At 34.4% G+C, this 26,018-nt stretch overlaps 1 protein-coding gene across 1 annotated transcript in view; it reads left to right on the plus strand.

Moving 5' to 3' along the window:
* Window positions 1-26,018, plus strand: part of TRDN (triadin) — a 380,477-nt gene that overhangs the window by 109,701 nt on the left and 244,758 nt on the right. The window contains exons 6-9 of the mRNA XM_069541367.1: window positions 6,430-6,477; window positions 9,883-9,942; window positions 18,294-18,476; window positions 24,387-24,446. Of these exons, the coding sequence (XP_069397468.1) occupies window positions 6,430-6,477; window positions 9,883-9,942; window positions 18,294-18,476; window positions 24,387-24,446 (351 nt within the window). The remainder of the gene's footprint in view (window positions 1-6,429; window positions 6,478-9,882; window positions 9,943-18,293; window positions 18,477-24,386; window positions 24,447-26,018) is intronic.

Here is a 26,018-nt window from a genome sequence, read left to right on the forward strand (position 1 = left end):
ATCATTCTAATATCTAGCAAAGTGCCAAACAGATGAAACACATTCAATGCATGTTGAAATAATTAATGAATGAATTAATAAAGCATTCATTTTCTCTATTTTGTTAATATTTACTTGATTTCTATGGAGAACTCTTCCTTTGACAATCTGTGTTTATTTTCAAGTGTATACAATTATGTGGCTTTAATTGGGCCATTGTAACGTCAAATTTATTTGGTCAGAGGCAATTGAAGAATTTGGCAGTGAGCTCCATATTAAAACAAAAACTATCTGTAACATGTAATCATAAACACCCACAATAAATGTATAATAGTATAGGTTAAAGTAACACAGATTAATTTGGACAATTTGGAAAGTGCAAAAAAAGAAAGATACAAGCAAAACTCAGTTCTCCAGAGAAAAATAGTAATTTATTTTTTTACTTTCCTCTGCTTTTTCCCTCCATGTGGTTACTCTTTTATTGCATATTGTCTTGTTTCTTTTTCAATTGCAAATTTTATTGTTGGCTTCGGACACCGTTTAGGCTTCTATTTAACTATTAAACTTGTCAGTATACTCATAGAACAGAGTAAACCAGAAAAGACTAGAACCTGGTGATAAACATATAACTAGATGAGAGAATTTTTTCTCTCTAGGATGGCTCCTAGCCAAAAGTAGGGCCTTTTAGGCATTCAGAGCAATAGGTGTCTGCTACATCCACCTAGGTTATCAGGTGTTTCCCTGAAGAGCTGACCCCTCAGGCACAGTGAGGAAATTTACACAGCAGAGTGTGTGCTGATGAATGGCATGTAGTTAACATCTGAGTGGGCCAGTTGGTGGGAACGGGGGAGTGTCCTGGCAGACAGATGGTGTAAATAGAAAAACTTGCTATAGCTGTTAGGCAATAATACACGTTAATTTATTTATTGCACTTACTTTGTTCCAAACACCATACTGGGAACTAAGATGCCAACTCAGATGGCTAGGTCAGGGGTCAGTCCTCAAGGAACCAGGTGGGAACTTGGTTAAAGGAGCACAAGAGAAGCCCAGTGACTAGTGTTAGTGTTCGTTTCCTAGGGCTGTTGTAACTAAGTACCAAAAACTGGGAGGCTTAAAATAACAGAAATGTATTGTCTCACAGTTAGAGAGGCTCGAAGTCCAAAGTCAAGGTTTTAGTCCCTTCAGAGGGCTATGAGGGAGAATCTGCGGCTTTTCCCAGCTTCAGGGGCGTTTGCAGGCATTCCCTGGCTTGTAGATGAATCTCTCCAGTCTCTGCCTTTCCCTTCAAATGGTGCTCTCCCTGCATCTCTGTCCCTTCTTGCTGTGCATATTTGTCTCTGTGTCCAAATTTCCCCTTTTCATAAGGACACCAGTCATATTGGATTAGGAGCCACCCTACTGACCTGATTTTAACGTGATTACCTCTTGTAAAGACCCTATTTCCAAATAAGATCACATTCTGAGGTACAGGAGGTTAGGACGTCGGCATATCTTTTCTCACTAACGTAATTAAACCCATAACAGTATCACATGCACAAAGTCAGTGGAACATTTTTCAAAAGGGTTAATAGAGAACAATCATCCTGATTGACTGGTTTAGGATCCTTTCTGAGAGACAATTATAGGACCGGAATCATAGGCTGGCAAAGGCGTAGGGCTGAAGATGAGGCTCAAAAGCCAAAGAGGGCAGGACGTTAAAATGTATCTAAATATCCTGGAGCCCTTCGTGAAAATGCTCTCAGAGCCCACAGGTTAATTTAGTTAGCCTGTGTTGTATAAATTTACTTTTGCCTTCTCTCAGCTGTACTTAATTTTCTCCTTAAAGTACAAAATATATTTTATTTTCTTCTTTGGCTGCTGTGAATGATAAACCTGTAAAACGAGAACGGAAGGCCCTATACAAAGCTATGTATCTCCTTCTGCATAGCGATTGTTTGCTTATGAGGAAATCATTATGGTTCTGACTATGGCCATGGAGCCCCAGGTGAAGGGGCAATTACCCATACAATTAAATCAGACTTGAAAGTAAAACTAATCCTTTAGAATTAAAAAAGTCTATTTTGTGATTGAAAGCATATGTATCAGATGAGCTTTGTAACTTTAGGTAATTTGCCTAATCTTCACTTTAATACATAAACAAATGTAATTTTATTATGAAAAAGAAGTGTGTGCATTATTGTAGGATAGATTGTAGATAATATGCTTGGAGAATCTAGTCAGTACACTTCGGCTCATAAGAACAAGTCTGCCCAGGATGTGGGATGGACAAGGCAGCATAATCTTGTGGGGAGGGTACTAGTTTAGCAACATAATAACTGAATTCTTCTTCTACTCTGCCATGGACACTTATGCGGCTGTATTTTCTTATCAATGGACAAAGAACTTCAGGCTAATACATCTCTTAGGTTCCTATCAGCTCTAAAATTGTGTACTTATATTAAAGTAAAAATGATAAATTCTTCCTTTAAGAAGAATGAATAATACAATCTTTGAGAATTTTCTCTACTCAAGAATGCTTTTCTACTGAGTTCATCATTATCATATAAAGTGTGTAGATCATTTTGTCTTAGCACAGAATGGAAATTCGACAAAAAAAGAAAAAAGAAACACAGAGATATACACTAACCAAGAGTACATCTGGCATTTTTGTTTAGTGGTGGCTAAAGGATAATTATTTTAAATGGTATAAAATGAATATGTATCTTGCTCTTTCATAAAAAATGATGAATTGAAACGTGTGTATATGAATTTTATGAAACTGTTTAAAATGTTGACCTATTTAAAATTTATAGAACACTTCAGGGCTAATACCTCTCTCAACAGCAGTGCCAGAAATCTGAGAAATAGAGAAATTAATTAAAGGAAAAATCAGCAAAATCTATTACAGGTAGCTGTGCTCCCCAAAGTGTTTTCTAATGCAAAGGTGTAGTTGTTACGTGCTTATCTATCCAATTCCTTTTGCTTCAGACACTCAAGCTTAGTCCAGTCCAATAGCTCTGAAGTCAAATACGAGTTTGACTAAATTAAATTTTCTTGCTAACCATCAATTGAAGAATAGAGTAGCCTATACAAATCAGTACTTTAAAACTTTTGATGCCAACACTTTTGAGTTTTGAACTCAGAGCAGAGAGATCTGCAAAGGATTCTGACAACCTGGACCCTAATGCCTGCTGCTTGGCCCCTTGAGCGTGTTTTGCCCGTTAGGAACCCAGGGTCAGGCGCACTCTGAGCTCTGATACACTTCAGAAAAGGACACAGAGCCCGCCTGGGGGGTTGCCAGGGCCAAGAGCTGTGAAAGCACAGAGCACAGCTGGCAGAGTACTGGAGAGAGAACATATGGGGAGGGTGAGAGATGTGCTTCAGAGTTGAGCTGAGCTGAGTGTTCTAGCCAGGGAAAGGTCAGAGTCTGGGCAAGTGCAGGAATAGCAGGGCCATGCCAACTCAGATGGCAAACATCAGGGCCATTCCAACTTGTGTACTCCATTTGTTTTTAATTATCAGCATGCCGAAGGGAATTTTGTTTTTTGTAAATAAGGATGACAAACAAAGTAAGCTTTAGCAGGTGCAACAAGCTTATTTTGTCCTGAGCTAAAACTATCCTAGCTAAGATGTAACTTACCAAACAGAGCTGGTGACGAGGAAGGTACTTTTTTCTTCTTTCATATGAAAACTTCTGTGAGTTCTAAGCAAAGAGATGCATGAGCAAATGTAATTGTTGCAGCAAATTATTTTTGTTTTAGAGGGATTATTAAGGCAGTTATTGATGGTGGCACTATTTTGATAAAAGCAATTTCAAAGCTTAGTGTTTGAGCTCAGTCTTGCCAAAGTTTGAAGTTTCCATCCAAGAAGCTTCAGTGGCCCCCTGCCATGTTGAACAGCTCCCTAGAGCATGTGGTTCCAGCTGCTTCACTAAGCAGTATTATGGTACCATTTCTGAGGAGGATAATGAAATTCCAGCATACAGCACTGTGTCTGTAAATCAAAACTTCGACTGCGAGGAACTGGATTTTTCCCCAGGGTAACAGGAATAAGGCATTAATATGCTAATTTGAGCCTGAATTCAGACCCCTTGCTCTTTTGATTTTGTATTAATTCTCCCATTTATACCCATGCACGCGTCAATCGGAAAATCCTTTAGTGGAATGGACAACCAGCTGTTGGAGGTGGCTGAGGTCTGGTCCTTCACAGAGGCAGAAACACAGATTAGGTTTTCTCCTGGGGGTCTTGCCAATCAGCGTTTCGAAAGCACAGCTTATCTCATGCAAACTTCCTTTCCCCTAGAGAAACTTTAAAAGAGGCTTTGTTTTTGCCAAGATTTTCTTTTGCTTTTCAGCTTAATTAATAGTGATCCAAAGGAACCGAAGTAAGCTATCTGTGGCCATGTGTGAGTGCTGATGTCCTGCTCCTATTTTGTGAGATTTTTATATTGAACTTAGAAACTTAGAAAACCCAGAAGAACCATTGAATGCGGAAAGGAAAAATAATGTCTAGATGATCTACGATTTTTTTTTTCTCTTCTGTTTCTCACTGGGTTTAAAGAAGTTTTAACAAATTGTAAAATATTTAAATGATTGGAAGCAAGCAGTGCGTATTATATCCATACAAATCATCAGTAAATAGAATTGTACTAGAAGATGAAAATAGCTCTTCTTATAATATTTTAGAATTTCCCTTGTTCAAGAATATCTATTAAGAGTCCACTGTGAGTCAGACACCATGTGATGAGCCAGGATACAAAAATAAAACAATATGGCAGAGCCCCTAAAGAGAGTTCACCTTCTTGGGAGTCAGATTTATGAACAATTGCTGTATTATTACTTAATGGAAAAGATAGAATTATGCACATGGTGCAGTTGGCATATGGAATAAGTAAATATCAACCAACCCTCTGCAGAGGAAGAGACATTTGAGCCAGGACTGAAAGGGTACATGGAACAGAGGAAATGTGGGTGTGGGAAATCTAAGTGAAGGCACAAGCAGAGATGCAAAGGCATTAGGAGGGCATGTGGCATGTTTATGGATTCCCAAACATTTTGTTATAACTGGAATGTAAAGTTCAAGGGGAAATTCCTGGTAGGTAAGATTGGATTGATAAGCAAATGTCAGATCACTGAAACAATGAAATATTTTTATATTTGATATAGCACCTACCATGTGACAGATTACCATGCTAAGCAATGAGGGAGATACTAACACTTGTATCAGATCAATGGTATGATCAGATTTTCATGTTAGAAAGGCTACTCTGAGACTCAGAAAACTCAAAATATAAGTGTTCAAGACACTATTCAGGATATTAGTGTAATAATAGTTATAATAATAATATGCCCAAGAAGGACATCATAGTCCCACTTTTGAAATGGTCTCTTTCCCCTTTCTCCTTCCTACTCCCCTACTCGGTTAATTTCTTCTCATCTTTCACATCCTTAAATATCATTTCTACCAGCAGACCTTCCCCAAGCACACAGACTAGATTGGGTCTCATTTTATACATTGATATGCTACCCTGAATATTTTCTTCACAGCAGTTATTCTAACTGCAATTAACTACCTGTGGGATTATTTGTTTAGTATCCATCGTCCATTAGCTTGTTGACATCATAATGATAGGGATGAAGTCTGTCTTGCCTAGCGAAGTCTTTAGCACATAGCTGGTGCTCTTTCTATATTTTCATGTAAATAAATGATAAGTAGGGAGTGTAATATTGGATAGAAGAAGATGGGTAAAAGGAATATTTAATAGGTAGGATTGCAAAAGCTTGGCAAGTGGACAAAAATGAAAAATAAAAGATGAATCCTGGATGAGTCCCAAGTTTCTAGTTTGGATAATTGGAGGTACCATTGATAAGAGCTATGACTGAATTATGGGGGAAGATTATAACTTAAATTTGAGCCCTACTATATTAATTAATTGAATCATAGCTCATATTGAATTAAATTTTGTTTTCTTTGAAAGGGTTTGGTGTCATTCCAGTTTCATTCCAGTATATTTTCAAAACCTACTTGCATGGAAATCTCCTGTAGAAGATAAACATATACTATCTAGGTTGAGTGTTCTTTGCCTCAGGTTCAGAAGATTCTTTCTGTATTTTTGTCTTCACAGTTTTGGTGTTCCTCCAGTATTGAGCTGGGCTTCTTTGGCAGATAGCATAATACATTTTAAAACTTTTCCCATTCATTAAATTGAAGTTAAAGATTTGGAAAAGTTGAGGGGTAGTCTTTGCAATCAGACCTGGTTTTGGTATGAGTTTGTCCTTGGTTATGAAATAAAAACAGAAATTTAAAATATCTATAATTATTTTAACATTTAAACCTGTGTAAAACCTCATGCTAGTTAAAGAAAGATTTCCAAAGGCAGTAGATAAGTTTTTGACATCAAACACTGCCATTCAATCATCTTATCTTTTATTCTTTTTATTTAAATGAAAAATATTGTGTATTTCTTTCCAGTTACACACAAAGAGAAAGACAAAGAAAAAGGAAAACCTGAAAAGAAAGGTATGGAGTTATTCTTATTGTGGTTTTTACTCATTGGTCTGTCACCGTTTGACCATTTCTTCTTTGTGTCCAAACTTAGATGACCATGAATTAATTTTTAAAAATTGTATTATGATAATTTTCCTTAGAATTGAATGTGAAAAGAACAATTTCTTGGTTGAAGGAAATAAAATACTTAAGACTCTCAAACTGTTACCAATTTACTTTCTGGAAATGTATCAGTTTTTCCCCTGGCAATTCTGAGATTGCTTTAGCCAACAATGAGGATATTATTTCAGAAAATAATTGCCTATTTGATAGGTAAGGAAGTGTACTTTATTACCTTAACTTGCATTCTGTGATTATATATTAGACTGGACTTAAAACTGTTTTAGTTTTTATTTGTTTAGAATAAGCAATGCACACTCATTGTTTAACACATAAAGGTACCTTGCAAAAAGGTTTCTCCTGCCTTGCCCACACACTCTGATCCCATTCCTTATCTACCGACACATACACACAGTAAACCGCTTTTATGAGCTCTATGTGCATCTTTTCAGAAATTCATTATGCATTTAGAAGACAATATACATTATTGTCTCTCCCTATTTTTACACATAATTTAGTCCTATGTTCTGTCTTTATAACAATGTACCCTAGAGATCTTTCCATATCAGTAAATAGATATTTCCCTCATTCTTTTTAAAAAGCTGCATAGTATTTAAATAGAGATATTTTCTTCCACTATATCTTTTAATTGCTTGTTATTTGTAGATTGAGGGATCTGAATGTGATTTTTAGTGATACATATTTCTTGTATAACTCTTCACACTCACTGCCCATTTCTCCTGATGATACATGTATGTGTCATTTGGGTGTACATCACTGATCTGTTACGTTTACAAATATATTTCTTTTTTTGCGGTATGTGGGCCTCTCACTGTTGTGGCCTCTCTCGTTGTGGAGCACAGGCTGCGGACGCGCAGGCTCAGCAGCCATGGCTCACGGGCCCAGCCGCTCCGCGGCATGTGGGATCTTCCCAGACCGGGGCACGAACCCACGTCCCCTGTATCAGCAGGCGGACTCTCAACCACTGCGCCACCAGGGAAGCCCTACAAATATATTTCTTATATAGTTAGTTTTGTAGTTAATGTAAGGGTTTCTATCTGTGTGAATAAACATGTGTGAGTGCATATGTGTGATATATGTATGTGTTTTAAGTTCTTAAGTTTTTATGGGGCTAGATATGTTTATATTTTCTTTTGGTATTTTCTGCTCTTGAGTCTTCATCCAAGGATTAATTCAGTAATTACTAATATTCCTCAAGTTTAAAAAATTAGGCTTATATTTCACATTTAACTTTAATTCATCAAAAATCTATTTTAACATATGATGTAAAATAAAGTTCTAACTTAATTTGATTGCTCTTGTTTTAGAATGGATCACATCTAGGATATTTAGGCTAAATTTCAGCTGATTTATGTATCCACAATACACATAACCTACTGAGAAATTTTATTTTGTGAAACATTCCACTTAGCTAGAATGTTTTACAATGCTTAGGAATCAGATGAGTTGAAACATGCTTCATTCTTCCTTATTCTAAACTCACATTTGAAAATATGAATTACATAGTTGTTCTTTTATTAATGTTTATTTTGTGATAATATCCATGAATTTCAATACAGCCATCTTCTTTGTTCTAGAAACAGGTGTCCATTTCCTACCTGCTATTGACTTATATAGAATTATCGGCATCAGGTTCTGTGTACTCTGACTAAATGAAATAATCTGATATTTCTTGTGATTTCTTTCCATCTTTACAATGGCTAAATACTTTTCATTGAAAAATAATTGAGAATTTGTTGCCCCTAAATTATACATTTGAAGGAAATTTGTCCAAATTCAAAAGCAGAAACAAAACACTTGTGTCCTTTTATTTACTGTATACCAATTAAAGGAGTTTGCTTTTTATGAGCTAAGTTATACTGTAGCCCAATGACCTTGAGTGAATTGTGCCCTCCTTCAGCGAATATTGTCCAAACTGTTACTCATAACCCCAAATGGTAGTGGAGATGACTATGGGCCAGGCTGAGAGGTGGAAAGGCTGAAACCCTGGAGGGGAAGGAAACTGCTGTCTTGGTAACTCTGCAGCCGCCAAGATCTCATGGACTTCATCTGGACATTGTGCCCTAAGCTTTCTATGAGGCTTACCTCATCTTTCCAAAATTCTGGGGAAGCCATTCATAGACTGTATTTTAAAAGAATAATTATTTAAATACGTATTTTAAGCACATCATTTTCCTTTTATAATACAAGTAAAACTGATTGACATTAGTATTTGTATTATATAGTTAGAGAAATGAAAATAATTAGGGCTCCAATTTTTCACTCTAATAATTTGGCTCTTTCCTTAACCCAACTATTTTAATTAAAATCTCTTATCATTTAATTTTCCATAATTTCTTTAACTCTCATTATTATTCTCTAATAAATACTATGTAAATGTTGAAATATGTATGGTGATTTGGGAAACTACTAAACCGCGCAGTTTAATACATTTGAAATATGAGGATAACCTGCTCATACTGTTGTACTTCTCAGAACTCCTTTACTTAAACCATTAAGAGACACAAGATTTTACTAGTCTATATAAGTAAAATAGAAGTTGATAAAATAAATTTATATTGTTTTATAAACAATTATTGATTATTGTTATTAATCTATTACATAAACAACTAGAAGGTATAATGTTTCAGGTATCATGTGAAGTACAATTCAGTTAAGAAGTTGCACTCAATCAGTAATCTTTGATGGTTACCTTATAACCCATTAGTGGTTCTCAACCGTAGGTGCTTCCCTTAGGAAGTATTTGGAAACATTTTGGTTGTTAAAATGTCATTGGAATGACGGGCATTTGGTAAGTGGGGACCAGGGAAGCTAAGCATTTTTTCAGTGCATAAGACAATCCCTCATACTGAGAAATTGTTCCCTAAAAGTCAATTGTGTCCTTGTTGAGACACAGTGTTCTTAATCAAAGCTGTAGTCCTGATAGTTATTTCTTTTAATTGTAAAGACAGTGCTTCCTCCTGATAAAATGATGTATCTTTCAACAAATTCTTATAAAATTACTCTCTCTGTTTGTCTTTCCTGAAAGCTGTTATTCTAAAATTCTACTTAGAATGATAACTTTAAACAGGAGGGTGAGACTAGCTTTCAAAATGCTTTCTCAGTCTTAATGCCAAGTCTTTTAAATTAAGTTTTATACAGTTTTTATTAAATTAATAATATTTTATTCCTGAATTGGGCCCATTAATGTCATCAATCTTCAAACTAGCTTATGATTTTGGTGGCTATAATACTGAAGTAAAGAAAATGCTTGAAATCTATTAAGAGTGTATACTAATATAAAATTTTCTGTTAAAGCAATTCACAAGGAAAAAATTGAGAAAAAAGAAAAACCAGAAACAAAGACAGTGGCAAAAGGTAAATTATACTTTTTACTTTAAAAGATTACATTTTGAGTAACAGGTAGCTGGATGATTGTACGCATTCACCATTTCCTTTACATAAAATTTAATTTGGCCTTACACTTAAAATTTAATATCTAAAAGAATAATAAAACTGAATACTTAAAATAATAGAGCATCTCCAAATGTGAGAAGAAAATGAAGAGCTTTCCCATATGTGGGGGGCAGAATTTTGGTCCCCATTACCTTCATCCCTTGGTGGCATCCCCTGAGCTAGGTTACATTACATGGTAAAAGGAGTTTGCAGAAGTAGTTAAGGTGGATCTGAAATACGGGGATTATCCTGAATTATCCAGGGCTCAGTGTAATCTCGCGAACCTTTAAAAACATAGAGATGGGGCAGAAGAGAAAGATTTGAAGTGTCAGAAGGACTTGGGCTCACTACTGGCTTGGAAATTGAGGGAGGTACATGGAAAGTGTGAGAAGGGAATGAATTCTGCCAACATGTTGAGTAAGTGTGGAAGCCAACTCTTCCCCAGAGTATCCAGTAAGAAATGCAGCCCAGCTGACAACTTGATTTTAGCACTGTGGACCCTAAGCAGAAAACCTATTTGAGCCACATTATGGCAAGACTTTTGAACCGTGGAAACCAGAAGATATTAAATGGTTGCTGGGTTAAGCAGCTAAATTTGTGGTAGTTACTATAACAAGAGGAAACCAGTGCAACATATCTGGTTTACAGTTTGGATCAGTATTACACCTTGAATTTAATTTTAGAACACTAAAATTAAGGATTTCTTTTTCCAAGAAGGATAATGCATCAACCTGATCAATATTTTAAGCATTGAGGGCCTTAACTGTCTTGATAATACACCAAAGAAAAAATCAGTTAGAATATCAATGTAATGTTATAAACTTTGGAAGATTACATCAACTAGTTTTTATTCTAAGTTTGTCTACAAATCGTTTGATGTTAGAAAAATACAGGTTCTGATAGTTCAGTCTTATCTACTAAATTCAAATTGCTTCCTCATATTTTATTTATATATATATTTTATTGAAGTATAGTTGATTTATAATATTGTATTAGTTTCAGATATACAGCAAAGCAATTCAGTCATAAATATATAAATATATTTTTCTGATTCTTTTCCATTATAGGTTATTATAAGATACTGACTATAGTTCCCTGTGCTATACTGTAAATCCTTGTTTATCTAGTTTTTATATAGAAAAGTATATCTATTAAATCCATACTCCTAATTTATCCCTCCCCAACTTGCCCTTTAGTAACTATAAGTTTGTTTTCTATGACTGAGTCTGTTTTCTGTTTTATAAATAAGTTCATTTGTATTATTTTTTAGATTCCATATATAAATGTCATACAATATTTGTCTTTTTAATATTTTTATGTTTTAATTTTAATTAAAAAATTTAATGTTTTTTATAGAAGTATAGTTGATTTACAATATTATATTAGTTTCAGGTATACAACATAATGATTCAAAATTTTCATAGATTATATTCCATTTAAAATTATTATAAAATATTGGCTATATTCCTGTATTGTATCCATGTACCTTATTTACTTTACATGTAATGGGTTGTACCTCTTACTCCCCTACTCCTATCTTGCCCCTTTTCCCTTCACTCTCCCAACTGGTAAACTACTAACTTGTTCTCTATATCTGTGAGTGCCCCACATTTCGTGTTTTTAATGTCATGTTTTACATTTTCATGCTTATACCTTAACCATTTATTGCAGTTATAGATGAATTTATGAGTTTTTTGTCTTTTAATCTTTGTACTAGCTTATTTAAGTGGTTGATCCACAGCCTTTACTATACATTTGCCTTTACTAGTGGGATTTTTCTTTTCCTATAGATTATTATTTCTTGTAGCTTTTTCTTTTCCGCTTAGAGAAGACCCTTCAGTGTTTCTTTTAGGGCCTATTTAGTCTTGATGAACTATTTTAGTTTTTGCTTTTCTGAGAAGTTCTTTATCTTCCTTCAGTTGTAAGTGATAGTCTTGCTGGATAGAATATCCTAGGTTGTAGGTTTTTTACTTTCAGCACTTTAAATATATCAGGTCATTCTCTTCCGGCCTGCAAAGTTTCTGCAGAAAAATCATCTGATAGCCTTATAGGGATTCCCTTGTACGACTCTGTTTTTTTCTTGCTCTTTTAGAATTCTCTATCTTTAATATTTTCCATTTTAATTATGATATGTTTGGATGTTCATCTTCTTTGGGACCCTCTGTGCTTCCTGTACCTGGATATCTGTTTCCTTCTTCAGGTTCAGGAAGTTTTCAGCCATAATGTCCTCAAATACATTTTCGACCCTTTTCTCTCTTCTCCTGGGACCCCTATGATGTGAACACTGGGTTGTTCAATGTTGTCTCAGAGGTCCCTTAAACTGTTCTCATTTTTTTAAATTGTTTTTCTTTTTGCTGTTCTGATTGGGTGATTTCCATTATTTTATTTTCCAGATCTCTTATGCATTCTTCTGTATCACCTAGTCAGCTGTTAATTCCTTCTATTGTGTTTTTCATTTCAGTTATTATATTCTTCAGTTCTGATTGGTTCTTTTTTATATTTTCTAGTTCCTTGCTAAAATTATCATGGTGTTCATCTATTCTTTTCACTAATTCAGTTAGCATTCTTATTACTAATGCTTTGAACTCTTTATCTGGTAATATTTATCTCTGATTCATTTGATGTTTTTTCAGAGTTTTTTTCTTGTTCCTTCATTTAAAACAAATTCCTCTCTCTTCTGAACTATCTCTATGAAATTAGGTGAAACAGTAACCTATCCCAGTCTTGAAGGGGTGTCTTTATGTGGGAGTGCCCCTATAGTCTGCATGTGCCAAGTGGCTTTGGTGGGAGGGCTGAATCTGACGTGAGCATGAGTCTCATCTTCCCCCATGTTGTGCAGGCAGCTCTCACCGTGGTAGGATGTGGAGCTGGAGACGGAGGGTCTAGGGCCAGAGCCAGGTGTGAGCCTGGACTTCTCCTCTGTTCAGAGGCTAGCACCGCCCTATTGGAGACTGGATCAGGTCCCAAGTTGCTGGAGGAGAAGCCCTGATGTTTGGGACCAAGCTGGCTCTGTTCCCTCTTAAGTGTGTGCTCTCCCTGCTCTGGGCATTGGCACCTTCAGCACAGAGCGGAGCAGTGCTGCAGCAAGAGGGGCTGGAGTGTGAACTCAGCATTATTCAGGGTGCAGGCTGGGGTGGCCCCAGCACCCCAGTCAGAATTCTGGTCCACTCCCCATCTGCTGCCTCCGTAAGTGCCAGGAATGACTGCTGTCACCCAATTAAGATGAGCCGGCTCTATCCTTTATAACCATGCACTCTCCTCAGCTGTGGCAGCCTTTGCCCTAGGGTAGAACTGCACCACAGAGCAAACTTGGCTAGAGTGGGTGCTCAGCTTAGGCTGGGGCATGAGCTGGGGTAGTCACTGGAAACCAGCTAGAATCTCAGACAGTTCAGTTTGCTTCCTCTGCTTTGTTTCAGGAGTAAGTGAGCATGTGTGTACTCTTCCAGAGCAGAGTCTAGGTTTCTTACAGCCCTGCTGTCAGTCCCACTGGTTTTCAAACCAGCTAAGGGGACTGGTACTCCTGGTGTCGGACCCGAGGACTGCGGTGACTGATATGTGTTTCGAACTGCTCGCTCCCCAGGGGGTAATCTGCAAGCCTAGTTAATCCTTCTCCTCTTCTGTGTCCCCTTCTAGAGGTACAGGTCACAACCTAATTGCTTCTCTTCCTACCTGATTTTGTGTGTATCTTTCTTAGAGGCCTGGTTGTAAAAATGTCTTTCTGCCAGTCTCCAGTTTGTTTTCAGTGAGAATTGCTCCACATGTAGATGTACTTTTGATGTGTTCATGGGGGCAGGTGAGCTCTGTGTCCTCCTACTTGGCCATTTTATCTCCTGCTCCCTCCTCGTATTTTAAAATATAGGTTTTATGTGATCAGTATATTTTAGAAATCTAGTATATTTTCAAGGGTCTAAGCATGTAGATAAAAATTGGAATGTATTTTCAAAATGTAATGTGTTTATCTACACAATGTAAAATAATTAGATATTTGAGGCAGATATATTTTTTACTAAATGTTTCCGTGAGGTAACCAAACATCATTTTATTGAAGTTAAGATGGATGAATTGAAACTTAAAACTAGTAGGGATGTTAGAGATTATCCCAATTAATTACCTAACTTAACAGATGAACAAATTTACTTCTGGGGAGAGAAAACAATTTGTCCAGATTATAAAGCTAGTATGTAATTGAACTAAGACAAAACCCCAAGTGAGTATAAATCAAGTATTCTTTCCAAAGATAATTAAATAAAGTCCTTCAAGCATCCATTATTCCTTTAACAAATATTTACTTAATACTGTATTAATTATTTCTTTATGTGTAAAAACTTACCACAAATTTAGTGGCTGAAATCAACACACATATATTATCTCACAGTTTCTGTGGGCCAAGAATCTGGACATGGCTCAACTCAGTCTTCTGCTTTACAATGTCTCACAAAACTGAGATCAATGTGTTAGACAGGGCTGCAGTCCCATCTGAAGTCTCAGCTGGGGAAGAACTATTTCCAAGTTCATTTAAATGACTGTTGGCAAGATTCACCTCAAGGCCTGTTGCATGAGAGTCTCAGTTCTTCCTGGCTTTTGGCAGGAGACCATCCTCATTTCTTGCCACATGAGTCTCACCAATATTGCTGGCTTCATCAAACCCAGCAAGAGCGAATCAGCTAGCAAGAGAGCAAATTAGCTAGCAAGACAGAAATAACAATCTTATGTAAAGTAATCATGGAAGCCACATACTGTGGGTTAGCAGCAAATTCATAAGCCAGCCCATATTCAAGGGGAGAGGATTATACAAGGGTATGCATACCAGAAGGTGGGAATCGTTAAGGGCCATCATGAGTCAGCCCGGCCTGCTGAAAATCACAAATACTTTAATAAGAATATAAGTGAGAGAGGGAGAGAGAGAGAGTGAGAGAGAGAAAGTTAAGCAACTGGTAGTTCCTTAATGAATGAGAGTTGAAATGGGTTATTTCCTAACTCCCAAAATGTATAGTATGTTAGTATGTTTATTGGGTAATGCGGTTTCCCTACTTTAAGACATTTTGATTCTGGTTCAGATGCTAACAGTTATTACTAATTCCAAAGTTGGATCAAATATGCTGATGTCATTCTTTTGGTTAGACCATTTGTTTTCCATTTGATAAAAGTCTTAAATTAAGTGTCTTCCTAAACTGAGCTGGGTGATTTGAACATGACAATTCTTTTTGCTTTTTTGTTCCTAAATGAACTCCTAAGTTCAGATGTCACTTAAATTCTTTTTGAGAAAAATCAGGAAAAGTATTTGGTACAAAATTTAAGAACACCTACCCAGTTTGATAAAAATAAATATAAGTTGGGTGTTGCTTTAATTTTATGGTATTTTCCACATTATATCCACATCATTGTTGAGTTCTCACCCATTTTTGTTTAAATGTGAGGCAACATTATCTGTTTCAAAGATGAAGATCACTAAAAATGTCTAAAATAGATAGAGAAAAATTTGTTATTTTTATACTTAAACCCACTGATAAAAATGAATTTGTTTTTTAAAAATAGAATTTGTTTTAGATGTAGTCTTGTGTTTAAGAAAATTACCTTTACTCATTTATAAATTATAATGGCACTAAAAGTAGATCTTAATTTCACATATCTTTAATTTCATAGTACAAAGCTAAGGTTAAATCAACTGCTACCTACAAGAAGTAGCTAGGTGCCATTTAGGGTAACCAAAATAATAATTTCACATATAAAAAGTATAAGCAAAAAAACAGTTGGCAAATTTTCCAGGTTGTTTCAAGCCCATTTCTAAACACATATTTACATATGTAATCTATATGTCAGTATGTTGTACACATGATCTGAACATAGTGAAACAATTACTGTTTTCTCTTCTTGATTGTTCATTCATAAACATGAACAAAATTGTTCATTCATAAACATTTATTCTTTGTTTTCTCTGAAAAAAGCACTGTGTTAGTTGGACATTATGTTGCTACAAAAATGAATAATATAGTTCCTATCCTCAAGTTGCTCTCAGTATGGTAGGGAAGACAGATATGTGAACAGCCATCTGTAATACAAGATAAATAGTAGGGAATAACGTGTACCTAAAAAAAAGTTGAGACAAATTTAATCTCGGGTGAAGAAATGATTAATTCCAATGGCAGAGTCATTTGCTGCATATGAATTGAGCACAAAGGGATTTTATATGTGTGTAAAATATGAAAAACATAGACAGTATAGCTTGGTAATATTTGACATGTGGAAAATACATGAGATATTTTTTAAGAAAGAAAGTAGCCTACTGGAGGAAGAAACTTTTGGAAAGATGCTATGAGAGGAGAAACGATGAAGCCAGATATCAGAGGGTTTTGTGGTTTTGTTTTGTTTTCATATTTTTTTAATTGGGTATCACAGGCTTTTAGTCAGCTCTCCTCCGATAGGAACATTGTCCCGCCAATCTTCAGACCGCTGGCAGCAGGCTCTGAGCCTAGGTCATGCTAGGCTCTCTGGAGGGGTTTGTTAGGTGAACATATGTGGATTGTATGACTCTGAGGTGCTGTTGGCCATCTCAGAGGAACTTTCTCTCCAAGCAGAAATGAATAAATATTTTGGTGTGGGGTCCTGGAATGATGTTGATTTAAAGTCATTTGCACAGAGCTGATGGTTTCAGTCATAGAAATGTATGTGTCTGCTGTAGGAAGGAGCAGAAAGCAGTAAAGGAAACTTAGAAAAGGTTTAAAGGGAGTAGAAGAAAATCCCCAGTTGACTGTAGTCACAGAAGCCACAAAGATGTTGGAAGTTTGTGGAGTAATTGGGTGATGCTTCTATGAGAGTTTTATGGTCAGTAACTTTGGGAAACAGTGTGTAGCATAATCTCCCTCCTTGAAGATTCTTAATGCACTTTAGCTTTGAGAAATTCCATAGTAAAGAAACCAGTTTAGCTTAAGTGTTTCCCAATTTATTTTGATAGAAATATCCCCTACCCCTAACACAGCATCAAGATTTCCCTGTGAAGTTTAACAGTGCTTTGGGAGGTGTGAGTCCATTCAGTTAAATGCAGCACCACAGGTGATATTGTGGTTTCACAAGCATCAAGCATTAGCATTTTCATTCTTCTCTTTGCAGGACTTCATAATATTATCTTTTCTTAGTCTCAAATCCTAGCTTAGTGTACTAAAGTCAAGAGACTTGATTATAATATTTTCATCAGATTCTTCAACATGAGTCACAATAAAGGCTACCCATTACATGGGCAAATGACATTAGAGGGTCCAACACTATAGTAGACTTACTATGAAGTCTAGTGATTATGTGTGATCCCATAGAATAAATAATGTCCAATATGCAACTTCTATTACAAACACTTTCCACAAATGTGTACTATATTATTATTGCTTTTTTAAAATAATTGAAAGATTCGCAGACTGATTAGTTCATATTCCCAGTTCCCTTCCCCCCAATACATGTAATAATATCAGAATAAAAAATGAATGTATAGAATATATGTATATGTATCATAATTCATATATATTCACATATATGCTAATTTATAGCACTTTCTGTTTTCTAGGATATATTTAAGGGCTTTAAAAGTCACATGAATTATTATTTTTCAATTAAGATAAGCAGGAGCCAACATCTTAATTTTGCTCTCTTTCCATCGCTTTAAAGTCACATCATTAGAGACTGAATGTCTGAGTTATCCCTTAATGGATTTTATTGTTTTGTTTCTATTAGTCATTACCAGTGCAAATAATTTTACATTTACCTTCATAATAGTTACCTTTAAAAAATATTGTGTTGACAATTCAGTTTCTTGAATGACTTTTAAGATATTTCAGTTGTGGACAAAAATGATCATATCGTTTTAAAAGGTCTCTTATTGGGCTCTTTGGTATGGACATGGCTTTTCACTGAACATGTCTATATATATACTTCCCTCCAGAATCCAAATGCTTCCTTGTTGATATACTTAGTTCCTGACTACCTAAAAAGTAATGTTTTCATGTACAAATTAAGAAAGAGTCCAACTTTCAAGTTAGTTACATTTTTTTAGTAATCTAACATGCCACTTCATAAACTATATAAAAATCAAATGATAGTCACAAGTATTTATGTCAGTGACACAATTGTTTTGTTTTTCTGTTCTCTTTCTTTTAAAAGTGTTCTTAACAACCAATGAAAGATGAAATGCTGCATTGGTTAAATATATATATATATATATATATATATATATATATATATATATATATATATATATATAAAATTCAACTTTTCTTTAACTCATACAGAAGAGAAGAAAGCTAAGACTAGAGAAAAGACTGAAGAAAAGATTAAAAAGGAAGTGAAAGGTGCAAAACAGGAGAAGGTGAAGCAAACAGCTGCAAAAGTAAAAGAAGCACAGAAAACATCACCTAAGCCCAAAGAGAAGGACAAGAAAGATGCTGCAGTGGTGTCCAAGCATGAACAGAAAGGTAAACATTCAGAGGAGGTGGCCAGAGGTTCTAGGAGAGTATTGGGCAAGAAACAGATGCAGTGAAATTAAAAACTGAAAAAAGACCAAGATCAGACTTTACGTGGGAGTAAAAGACTTGTATAAGTGAATATACCTGAAAGGAAATACAATAATTTGGGAATTAAAATTTGTTTATAGAAATACTAAACTGTGTTCACATATCTAAAGATGCATTTTGAAACATTTTTAAAAGAGGATTTGAGTTAGTATCTGAAGTTATTTAAAGGACACATACTCTGTCCTTTGTGTACTCTTTGAAGAACAGCAATGCAGGAAACTGACAATTCTCAAGGAGTTTATTAAGGGGTGTATGTTCAAATCATATAGAATAAGTATCATAAAAAGTATCCACACATTCCTGTAGCTCTGCAAGAGCATATAATTTAGAATATACATTGAATTATTAAATCCAGTTTGTCCAGTGACTAAATTTATCACCATAGAAAGCTCTGTATCTTACATATTGTGCTGCTTTTCAATAAGAGTGATGTAAAACTTAACATCCGTACTTCATAGAAATAGAGCATTTACATGGAGGTGGAATGTAAACCTGATATTCTTTAAAGAAAGGTACTTGTAAGCATAAAAGGGTGGAGTTTTAAGAGGTCAGCTGAGGGCTGTATTGTCACACATCTCTGGCCCTTGTTGAATCTTTCCTTCCCTAAATCCACTCCTGGTTCCAAGTTGCTACAGTCCTAAGCTTCCCCACACAGAATGTGGGATTTGCTCTGTATAGACTATTCCTATAAATGTTTTTTAGGGGTGTTGCAAAATAAAATTTGTCCTTATTCTGAGAGTTTTAATAATTTTATTTGAGGGCTAAAATTAAGGAATTGTTTCCATAAGATTTGCATTAAAGAAATTAAAAATATTGTTACTGAGTAAGCTATTTGGACAGTGAAACTGATAATTTTCCCCACTATAAGGTACAAACAAGATATGAAATTTGCAATCTATACTCTTTTTGTTTAAGATTCTACATACAGGTGAAATTATATGGCATTTGTCTTTGCAATTCACTCTTGTATATTATCTTTGAATCACTTTTTCCCCTGAATTCACAAGTAATATTTGGAAACATTTATTTATATGAGGGAAAAGGTGTATTTTTTGAAAATTATTTTAAAAAGGAAAAGAAGGAAGGAAAGAAGAAAGGAAGAGATTTTTTTTGTAGTAATCCACAAAAATTTTAATTTAACTAATTTTCTTTTATTTTAAAGTAATACTGATATTTAAAGCATATGAGTGATTAAATCTTTGGAGCCCAAAAACCTTTCTTCAATTTTAAAGATGATTATATTGCCTTGAATCAATTAAAAATATTAATTATCATCTCTAACAAAGCTGTATGTTATTTATGCAATAATTTGGGTAGAAAAAATATAGTAAATAAAGAGAAAATATTTTGAATGGACTATTTTATTGTGATAGAAGACAGGAAAATTAATCTTCTGATTCACTTATATGCTCATTTAAAATTATTATCAAGATCCTAAAATACTTTGCATTTTAGATTGCCTTTTAAGAAAGAAAATAATCACACAAAAAAGAAAATAATCACATGAAACCAGATTAAACGTACCAAGCATATTATATTTTTTGTCCATAAATACAGTATGTAAAAATTCATTCCAGTTATATATGGGAGTACCAAAATACTTATCTAGCAACTAGGAATATGAGTACACTTTTGGATGTTCATTTTTAGTATCTTAGTTATTTGGGGGCCATATTTTATTGATGAAGACACATCACTAAAGTATTTCCAAATAATATGTCTGGGTCACATATACTATATTTTATTCCTATCAGTAATCAGTATTGAAGATAGCATTATATTACCTTTCCATTTTCAATCTACTGTTTTCATTTTCATATCAAGAGCTATTTATCTATTAAAAGACATTCAGATATCACTTAGAGTTAAATAAAAGCACAAATGTGATTTTATCAGCTAAACAAATGCATTTGCTAAATTAAGGCTCTCTATTGAGATCTACCATCAATTAGATAAATGTATTATTAGGTAAATAATGAAAATGTTACCTCAAATAGCTGATCAGACACATAAATATGTCATTTTAAAAAATTTAAGCTATGATTTAACAGCATTTGTTTATAAAAAAACCTAATTGCATTATAGTTTTAACTCAAACATGATAAAGACATAGTGCTTTCTAAATAATCTACTTGTGAGGTGACTTTGATTTTGAGACTCTTGTATTGATGATTTAGTAAAATTGTTGAGTTGGTTCTCCTTTAGGCAAGGGATTATTTATTTGCTTAGCTTAAGTTAGACCTAAAGAATTTGACATTCTTTTCCTATAGATTTCTAATAGTTCTTCTTAAATAAATTGCTTCTATAGGTCTTTTATTCACTGGACACAGATTTTTACATGCAGCAATACACTTATTGGCAATTATTTTATTATATAGTATACATGCATATACATTCATATATGGTTATTTTTAACATTGTATATATAAACACTATTTCTACTAAAGCATCAGGAATAAGATTCATATATTTGTACGTGCCTACTGTAAACTTAAACACAGTCTAATATATGACCTAATCTGGTTTTTATGGACCATTTTTAATCTGTTTAAATTAGGGTAAGAAGGGTCAGCACGATAAGCATTGCTCTCTGATTTTCTGATGGTCTCTGGCAAATTTGTGGGGAAGGAAGAAAATCAAACCTCCCCACTGCTATGCTCATTCTTTCTTTTCTTCCTTCTTATTTTTTTTAAAAACTGTTTGTGGCAAGCAGAGAAATTGTAGCTAATGTGAATCTGCCATAGAGCACCAGACCACATATGCCCCATTCTCATTAGAGGTTTTTTAAAATTTATTTTCTGTTAACATTCTACACCCTGAATGCATTTTCTCTCAGCTGCTACTCCACAGGGAATACCAATAAGGCAGCAGCTGAATGACATCCATCACTGGTCCCTGAGGATCAGGAAGGGGAGAGATGGACAGCATGTGGTATTCCTAGAAAGATGTTCATTAGGGGAAAAAAGTAATAAGAAGTGGTGACGAGATATGAAATTACCTTATGTGAATTATTGTCACATAACAATGAAAGAATGATAGAACAGTTCAGATTTTCTTTAGGAAAAAAATGTCCTGTTTGAATATTTGAGTTGGATTTAAAGAAGCATTTCTTTAAAATGAACTTTCCAGAATCAGGAAGACTTGGTTTTGCTTTATCCTTAGACAGATGAAGCAGACACACTGGGGACTGCCCAACACATACCTGCCTAGAGTTCTTACACATTGTTAACGTCAACACACAAGACAGGTGGAAATGGACATCCTAATTTAAAATATTTAAAAATTCTTAACTTTGGGAATTCCCTGGTGGTCCAGTGGTTAGGACTCCATGCTTCTACTGCAAGAGGCACGGGTACTATCCCTGGTGGGAGAATTAAGATCCTGCATGCCTGTGGTGCAGCCAAAAAAGAAAATTCTTAACTTTAAATTTTGTAAAAATACTCTCTATCTTCCTATTGATATGTTGGTGCCATTAGAATGCAACTTCACAGCATTATTTAAATATAAAAGAAACCTCCTACGTGGTGTAACTCAATTTTCTAGATTAAAAATATTAACCTTCTTTGAGTTCTTAAGAGATTTTCTTTTTTAAATTGGAAACTTGTAGGACTACTGGTGCATTAATTAAACAAATGACTTTGGATCCAGAAAATATTGGTACAAGAAATATAAGCATTTTACTTTGGTAATAATTTGGTAATAGCATCATTACACTCTTAGCATTCAGTTAAAGAAGAATCTCTGAAGCATGAAGATTTTAATTAATTCAATAAACTATTCCACATGTTATGTATATAAACATTCTATCACAGCTTGGGGCAGAGCACAATATTTCATTTTGGGGGATAGTCCAAACCCTTCAAATTTCAAGAAGTCCCTGCATTCTAAACTTCTAAGGTACATACTTTCTCCATTGCTGTTGCTGAGGGCTATGATACCACTAGAAACGTTGTGAGAAAAGAAATTTTGAGCAATTTTAGATCAATGATGCTGAAAGTGTGGTCTAATCTGATTCCTCTGGGGAGTCGGTCAAAAATGCATATTCCTAGGGTCCAGACCCATCGAATTGTAAGGTTTTTTTTTGCATGACTAGGCCAAAAAATCTGCATTTTAACAAATTCCTCATCTTTTTGATATTTAAATTGCCCTTTGAGAACTACTTCTAGAGTTGTAGGAAGGGCACATCTAAAATGATCAGTCACATTAACTACTGAAACAAAGGAGAAAGCCTGCTGATTTTAGGAAGTCCTCCTTGCCCAACCTCAAGTTTGCCATTTAAGGGAAATACAGTTTTTCATCTTAGAGTCAAATGGCTCATTCTACAATTTTGCTAAGGAAAAGGTTTATGCCCAGAAAAGAGAAAATACTCTCTACCTTCATCTTCTCTCCTGTATCATAGGATTCCCAGGTCCTGGGATCAGAAACCCCTGTTATAACTGCCAGTACACTGAGGAGCAAATAAATTCTTGGGCTGATCTGAGAGCTAACTCCCTCCCACTCCCCACCTCACACGTGGGGAAGTGAGACCCAATTCAACAATCAAAATCCATGCAAATTTTTGAAATTAATGAGTTTTGGCCTACTCATTTAGGTACTAATGAAAAGAATTATATTTTTACACCTTCTGCAATAAGTACATTTTTTTCAAAGGTGGAGTCTCATAATAAAATGGATTACTCTAAAAATATTGTAAATACTCTAAAAACAATGAGGTTTACAAAAATCCTTGTGTGTGTATTTATATAATAACAGGTTTTGTTATTTCATAGGTTTGATATACATAATTTAAAGCACTTAAGGGTATGTCATGTTGTATAAATTCAATAAACTCTCTTGATCCTAAAGCTGCCTTTGGATTTATTGAATTAATAAGATGCCTATTTAGAAACATTTAACTGTAAATAATTTTGAACAAGATTCATTTAATAATCTGCAAGCTTTAAAGAAGATACGGTAAAGCTTGTAGAATGATTCATCAACTGAAATTTGGATTGGAATGGCCTTGGCAGAATCTAAAGTTATATGAAAATTTAAAGTTCAGTACAATGTCTTTAATTTAGAAGGAAATGAAAAAACGAACTCCTGAAATAATTTTTGACAAAGTCTGCCTCAAAAGCTCAAATCCTATGCTGTTTCTCTCTTTTTTTTTTTTTTTACTTTTTCCATGGACCATATACTAATCAAGATCATAAGATGATCTTCTAATAAAGATTACCCAATCAATTACCTTAAGAATCATGTTATTTAGTGCTGTAAGTCTGTTCTTCTGGATTTCCTCTTCTAATTGAAGAGAATCTCCACGTAGAAGACCCCTGACAGGTTGCAAAGGGGTTAGCCCTCCTGCTTGCCTTTTCAAGAAACATTCTGTGGCTTCATTTAGACAATGAGGTGAAGGGTTGGGAGTGAATATTTGGTAAAACATTCCAAGTTGGAAACAATTTCCTCTTGTGAAACTTCTGTTTCATTACTGGAAGTATATATACAGACAATGAGAAAAATTGCTTAAATATGATGACTAATAATAAATTTGATGAAAAAGGTTTTGATTTTTAAAAACACTATAATATTACTCTGAACTAGTCTGTTTCAATTTTTAAGGTTATTCTTTTTGTATGGAATAAATGGAAACTTAAATTTATTATTTTTCCCGTGTGTTCATATATGTGCAAATTATTCCTTCACAGAAAATATTGTAGTAATTAAAATAGAATTATGCTACTTTGTTTGTTTTCTTAACATCTTTCCCTAGGAAAAAGGAAAGGTGTCAATGACATTTTTTTCACTGCTTTTTTTTCTTTCTACTTTTGTCAGATCAGTATGCATTCTGTCGATATATGATTGACATATTTGCCCATGGGGATTTAAAACCAGGTATTCAAACAGTCCTTTTATTTGTCTCTTTTAATAGTCTGTTTCTAAGGTTGTCTGTTTTTTATGTACTAAACTGTTATGCTCATTTTTAAAAAACGTTGCATAATGCATGTGCAGATCTAGAATAAAACCAATGAAAACCAGAAGTAATAACTGGCATTAGGGCCTTTAATATTACTTGCTATGACTGCATGGCCTGTTGCAAATAAAGTCGGTTGAAAGCAAAACGTGCTAATATCTTTATATACAAAAAATGCTAATATCTTTAATAATATCTTAGAGTGAAGAGGTGAATCATCTTATTTTATTCTTGGTAAACTTAGAATAAAAGACATGTGACAATGAAAGCATTCTTTTTTTGGTAGTGAACACAATTCGTATTAAAATCCATCATATTTCAAATATTTAATCTTTTTTGATTTTCTCACTTGCATATGATCTTGGGTTAACCACTCCAGAGAACTACTATTGATGGAGATAGTCAACCCTGGAGTTAATAGTCAACACAGTGGGGAAGTATTTTTACTTAAAGGAATTTATCTATCATCTCTCCTGTCTTTACATGGTGCCTAGAGTGTAACAGGGGATTCTTTACTAACATCTTAATTAAGAATTAATTTGATTGCTTGTACTCTGCCTTTTTCAGATTTAAAAACTGATAGTCTATGTTCATGTTTGGGGAAACATTTCTAGGAAGATGGTATTGTTAAGGTAGGAACTAATTTACATTAGAATAATTGAAGCTGATTGTTTAAAGCAAACTATATTTTGTTTTCTTAACTATTTTTATGGAAATCGTTCTAAAATGTACAATTATAATTCATGCATATAATGGCAAAAGGGCATGTTATATCTAAAATATATATATGACACATCTAGGTCCTGGAAAATTAGAAGATCATGAGAACTTTGGCTCTCAGGAAAACTTAATTTTAGTAACTCATTCAAGTTAATTTCCTCCTCTTCCTCTACTTCTTTTTTTACTTTCTTATCCTTCTTTTTTAACTTTCTTATTGGGTTAGAAACTGAAATGAGGAGAAAAACACTGAAAAATAAAATTACTCATTTGGTAGAAATGATTAATATTAACGTATGTGTATAGTATCATAATAAAATTAGATGGAAGCATTGAGGAAGGTAGTTTAATATAGTGAAAAGAGAGGGCTTTGGACACAAATACAGATATAATTCTTGACCCCGTCCCTTTTTAGCATTGGACCTTCAGCAAATCATTGAACTCCATCTGATCTTCAGCGTTCATACATTGGGATTACAGTAATAAACTTACAAAGTTGTTGATAAAGCATCTAATAGATGCACAACAAAGTGCTATTATAGCTTTATTCTCTAATTCATTTATTTCACCACAGCCTATCTGGGCGAGCATCCCACGTAAAGTGAACGTATCAACATTGACAAGTCCCTATCTCTATATACCATTAACTCAGCTTTAGGTAGCAGGTTGTTGCCCATTTTTTCAGCTGTGATGGTTTAAGAAATTCATACTCTACACATACTTTGCTTTTTTAAGAGACCAAACTTGAAGATATCAATTAACTATTTACTTACACA

Source organism: Delphinus delphis, chromosome 14 (assembly GCF_949987515.2).
Source record: "Delphinus delphis chromosome 14, mDelDel1.2, whole genome shotgun sequence".
Taxonomy (NCBI): Eukaryota; Metazoa; Chordata; class Mammalia; order Artiodactyla; family Delphinidae; genus Delphinus; species Delphinus delphis.